The 5411-nt window shown below is 26.9% G+C and overlaps 1 protein-coding gene across 1 annotated transcript; it reads left to right on the top strand.

The window, feature by feature from the left end:
- Positions 1-556: 556 nt before the first annotated feature.
- LOC119616115 (ornithine decarboxylase 1-like) lies at positions 557-4177 on the top strand. Its single transcript, XM_037972321.1, has 7 exons — positions 557-911; positions 977-1226; positions 1292-1415; positions 1481-1654; positions 1720-1968; positions 3859-3930; positions 3990-4177. Exons 1-7 carry the CDS (start codon positions 737-739, stop codon positions 4134-4136), a joined length of 1191 nt encoding a protein of 396 aa, XP_037828249.1. The 5' UTR covers positions 557-736; the 3' UTR covers positions 4137-4177.
- The last annotated feature ends 1234 nt before the right edge of the window (positions 4178-5411 follow it).

Genomic DNA, 5411 nt, shown 5'->3' with positions numbered 1-5411 from the left:
CACTGCTTTTGGATAAATCCTGCATAAATCCTTTTAATTGTAACCATTTTTAATGGACAATTAATTACTTGTCTTTAGGAGTGTTTATATGGGTGTACTATGGACCAATGAGAGAGAACTTATATGGGCGCTAGAGACAAATGTAATTCTATGTTCGTCGTTTAATTTCGAGGTACGTATTTAAACTGTATTCCATGGGCCCACTTCTATGGGTGCTAATAAAATTGTATACCTATATTGCTCAATATCGGCTGGTATTGCCCTGCAAATAGATAATATTTATGAAAAATTTCTTCTCTGGCTTGGGCCCAATCATGATTTGTTAAGACTATTACAAACAGAATGACAAAACCAATAAAATCTTCAACTTCCTTGGGGGTGAATTAATATTTAAGTTCCTTTTATAAAAGTACTTATTTGTCATAATACAAAAAGTACTTTTTCTAGTAAACAAGTCAGCAACATTATAAAAATGTATTATCTCTGATTTTGTGTCGAATATTGGAATTTGTCCAAGTACCCGGTAATTGGTACAAATAATTTAATGTTTTACGCTTTGAAATTTTACAATGTCTGGTTAAATGAATCACAAAATCCAATATTGATAATCTTTAACCTTTAAAAAATAGTACTGTTACTAATCCAATTGTTGAGAACTAAAAAAAAAATTCAATACAAACATTAGTATCTCACTAAAGAACGTGCGGTTTACATTTAATTTAAAATTTTTTTTAAAATGTTTAAAGAAAATGAAATAAATTTTTATAAAAATGATATAAATTTAAAAGAATTAATAGAAACACAAAATTTAAAAGCCACCGATGAAGCTTTATTTGTATGTGATTTGGAAAAAGTTAAAGAAAAATATGAAACCTGGACTAAGTTTATGCCACGCATTAAACCCTATTATGGTAAATATTTTTTAATTTTTTATAAAATAAACTATATTTAATAAAGTTTTTTTAACAAACTTTAGCGGTTAAATGCAATGATGATAATTTTATAGTAAAAACTCTGGCCAATTTGGGTACTAGTTTTGATTGTGCTTCTAAAAATGAAATCAAACAAGTTATAGAGTTGGGTGTAGAACCCGAACGCATTATATTTGCAAATCCCTGTAAACCGGTATCACATTTGGAATATGCCAAAGAGAATAATGTTAAATCGAGTACAGTGGATACGGAATTTGAAATCTATAAAATACATAAAACTTATCCGGAATCAAAGTAAGTAGAGAAAGGTTCAAGAACTTAAACTTGGGGATTAAACGACGTTTTTGTATTATTTTTAGTCTGGTTATACGATTCCGTTGCGAGGCCAAAGAAGCTCAATGCCCTTTGGGTGACAAATTTGGCTGTGATGCTGAAAGTGATGCCACGGCCCTAATGTTGTTGGCGAAAAGTTTAAATTTAAATGTTGGTACAAAATCCTTATTACAGGAGAAAGTGTTCTTATATTACAATATTTTATTTTTCTTTAGGTCATTGGCTGCAGTTTCCATGTGGGCTCCGGTTGTAATGATTTTCCCGCCTACGATCGTGCCATAACAACAGCTAAAAATCTTTTTCAATTTGGTGCTGTTTTAGGTTACGAAATGAATTTACTTGATATTGGTGGTGGATTTCCGGGTAGTGATGATAAGAAATTTGCTACGGTAGGGTTTATATTTAAAGAATTTTAGTTTTTCATTTTTAAAAAGAATTATTTTATTTTTTATAGATCGCTGAAATTGTTAATAAATCTATTAGCCGCCATTTTCCCCATGATAATGTTAATATTATAGCTGAACCGGGAAGATTTTTTGTAGCCTCTGCTTTTACTTTGATTTGTAAAATCCATGCTAAACGTGAGGCTAGAAATCCCAATGGTAAATTGCTAACAAAAATGTACTATTTGAATGATGGGGTCTATGGATCGTTTAACTGCATTTTGTACGATCATCAACATGTAACTGTGGAGCATTTTTTGGTGAGTAATAGTGAAATAGCGAAACAAAACTTGAAGAAAATTTTTTGTCAAAAACTCTTTTTTATTAAAAAACTATGGATTTATTCAGACCTACAAAATAGGTGAATTCGTTTCCTTATGATAAAAGTGATATATTTTGAATTTTTAGAAAAAATTTTAAATTTTTTGAAAAAATAAAATTTTTGGTAAAAAATTAAATTTTTGGTAAAAAATTAAATTTTTTTTGAAAAAAATTAAATTTTTAGTAAAAAATTCAATTTTTAGTGAAATTTTTAATTTTTAGTAAAAAATTCAATTTTTAGTGAAAAATTTAATTTTTAGTAAAATTTTAAATTTTAGTAAAAAATTAAATTTTTAATTTCTAGTAAAAAATTCAGTTTTTGGTGAAAAATTCAATTTTTAGTGAAAATTTAACTTTTTACTGAAAATTTGAACTTTTATTCAAAATTTTTATTTTTAGCGAAAAATTTAAAAAAAAATTTTTTTTGTGAAAAATTTAATTTTTGGTAAAAATTTGATTTTCTTACTGAAGTCCGGAATTGGAAAGGAATTCGAATACATATCCATTAATTTTACCTAAATTTCAATATCAATATTTGAGAAATCATATGTTCAAAATGTTCACCTTATGAACTAGTTCTATGGAAGCATTTTAGAGCCGATATTCATGCTTATGAATCGTACATATTATTTTTATAATTCCCATTCATCACATTCAAACTTTGGCCTTAAGCCCTCGAAGCTATATTTTGGTTCCTTATCAAAATTCTAAGACCATCTAGTGATGTCTGTCCGTCTGTCTGTTGAAAATACGATGGGACCCAAACGGGGGTAGTTAAAAGGCTAAAATTGTTTTTGAAACTAGGTATTACAGTTATCTCCACTTGTCTCCGACAATAGATTCTTCGAATCGGAGTAACTCGGAATTCAACAAACAACGTCCAAAAATTGTTTTTGGGAACGACTCGGAGTTTGAACCGTTTAGATTACTTTTGTTATTGAAAATCGGTATTAAAGTTCGCCGATATAATTATCCCCACTTTCTCACGCTAATTGATTCTTTGCACAGGGACAACCCGAAACTTATGGCAAAAATCGGACTGCTAGTTCTCATATAAGGTTCTTTCGAAAATTACTTCAATTTTCAAAACATGGCCACAACAAGTTCTTGAACCTGCAAATTATCCACTAAAGTTAATCTAAACTACATTATCCGTATATTAGTTCTATGTAATGTAAGGCATAGACCGTGTTAATTTTTTTTGAAAACAACATGGTCCATGTTTAGGATCATGTACTCCCATAATATTAGCTGTTTGTTCTATTGTAATGCATGTATGGATGTTGCTCACCTAAGACGTCAAAATAAAACATGTTTTTGCATATTTTTGGACCAGTCCTAATCCTTTGCGGAGTATTCTTTAATAAGGTGTGCAGAGTTGTTTAAATTGTTGCATGGGGCATTAAGATCAGTGATTCTTTTCGAAATTGTGATCTTCCGAATTGGTTTTGTGGGAGAGTTATGGAGTTAACACTCGTTCTATGGAAAGGTTCTGGAAGTAGTTCTTTAATTAATGACGTTCTAATCTAATTCCCTCTGAACTAGTTCTATGCAACTTCTTTAAAACACTTCTGGAACTAGTTTTTTTCAGCGATTTTTTTTTTTGAAAATGTTAAGATTTGGGCCAATTTTGAAAAAAGGAATTGTAGTTGACTCAATTATATTTAGAAACCTTACAATATCGAAAAATTCGTGTATTCAGCTGCTCCATAATCTATAGTTTGATCTCATTCTGGAACTTGTTACCTTAGAACAAATTCCATATATATTTTTGAAAATCTTAAAAACTAATGTTAAATTTTTTTTATATAATTTTTTTTTCTATATAGGAAGATGAAACCAATAATCTACCAACATTTAACACTTTAATTTGGGGTCCCACTTGTGATGCTTTGGATAAGGTAAGTTGAAGTAAATATTAATAAAATTTTTTTTTTATACTTATTCATAATTTTTACAGATTGCTGAGGATTTACAATTACCCGATTTAAAATGTGGTGATTACTTGGCTTTTCCCAATATGGGCGCTTACACTGTACCCATAGCTAGTCCATTTAATGGTTTTATGTTACCCAAAATATTATACTTTGAAAAAATGAAAATATGACAAATATTTGAAAATAAAATACAATTATTAATGCAGCTTAAGGGGAAAGTTTTAATTTTTATATTTATTAAGGGAATTTTAGATTATGTGAGTTTGTAGTTATAGAGGGTTTACTGTACTAGTTATACCTTACCTTTATTTTATTGCAAATAAGCAAAATAAGAAACAAATTTTTGGTTACTCCGCTTAAAAGTTTTGGATTACTTTTATTTCAATTTCAATTCATTTTGTGTAAATTAGAGTTTTTTATGTAATGTATAGAAAAAAATACATTTATAGTTTATAAAAGTAAAATAAATTTATCATAATTTTTAAAACAATATAAAGCAACAACTTAAGCTCTTTTTTTGTAACAAATAAAGCTGACCCTTTAAACTAAAAAAGAGCTTTAATTAGTTGTTGGTTTATATTCTTATAATAAATTAAAATTTAAAAAATACTTAAATTAATAAATTAGTTTTAGTCAATACTTAAGTACAAAAAACAAATTTGTAATAGTTTTTTTAAAACAAATTTGTTAGTTTTGTGAAATAATGTATTGACTTTTAAATAGTAAATTATATAGTTTAAAATTAACTTATAGCTTAACTAATTAAATCATTTATTAATTTTTTAAACAGCTGACCCTTGTTTTTTCTTTTAAACAAATGATTTAGTTAGTTGTTTTTGGTTAATAGATAATTATGTAATAAACTTTTAGTTTTTTCAAGTTTGTCTTAAAAAGCCCTTTTTAAAATGTTATTTTGTGGCACTTAAGAAGATATGTTTCGTTTCATTTTATTTTTTTTTCAATAATTTCTTAAATAATTTTTTTATTTTCCAATGATATGTCTGGAGTTATATTAAGCTGCATTTTTGCTTTATATTATTTTTTTAATATTATTTATATTTTTTATTTTTGAACCTATTGAGTTCAAACCACTTATATATTTTTTTATATTATTTAAATCAGTTCTCTTGTGTTACCAAAATAATAAGACAAAAAACTAACTTAAGCAGTATAAATTTCTAAAAAAAAACAATTTCTATTCAAGGTGCTGCTTAAGTTTAGTTTTAAAAAATATTCTTTATATTTTTCACATTTCTAACGTCATTTATATTATTAGACATTTATATATATATAGAATTTTCTGTTAATTATATTCTAAAGTTTTTTGTTTCTGAAAAAAAATTTCGAAAAAACACGCATAAAAAAGAAAATTAACGAAAAATGATTGTATCTCACAACAATATGACATTTAATAGTAGTTTGTAATATTTTCCTGTTTTTTTTTT

The sequence above is a fragment of the Lucilia sericata genome, unplaced genomic scaffold, assembly GCF_015586225.1.
Source record: "Lucilia sericata isolate MDLA Ls3-8-SP2 unplaced genomic scaffold, ASM1558622v1 Contig000058F_arrow, whole genome shotgun sequence".
Classification (NCBI taxonomy): Eukaryota; Metazoa; Arthropoda; class Insecta; order Diptera; family Calliphoridae; genus Lucilia; species Lucilia sericata.
Note: the sequence above shows the minus strand (reverse complement) of the source record. Positions and strands in the feature narration are given on the sequence as shown.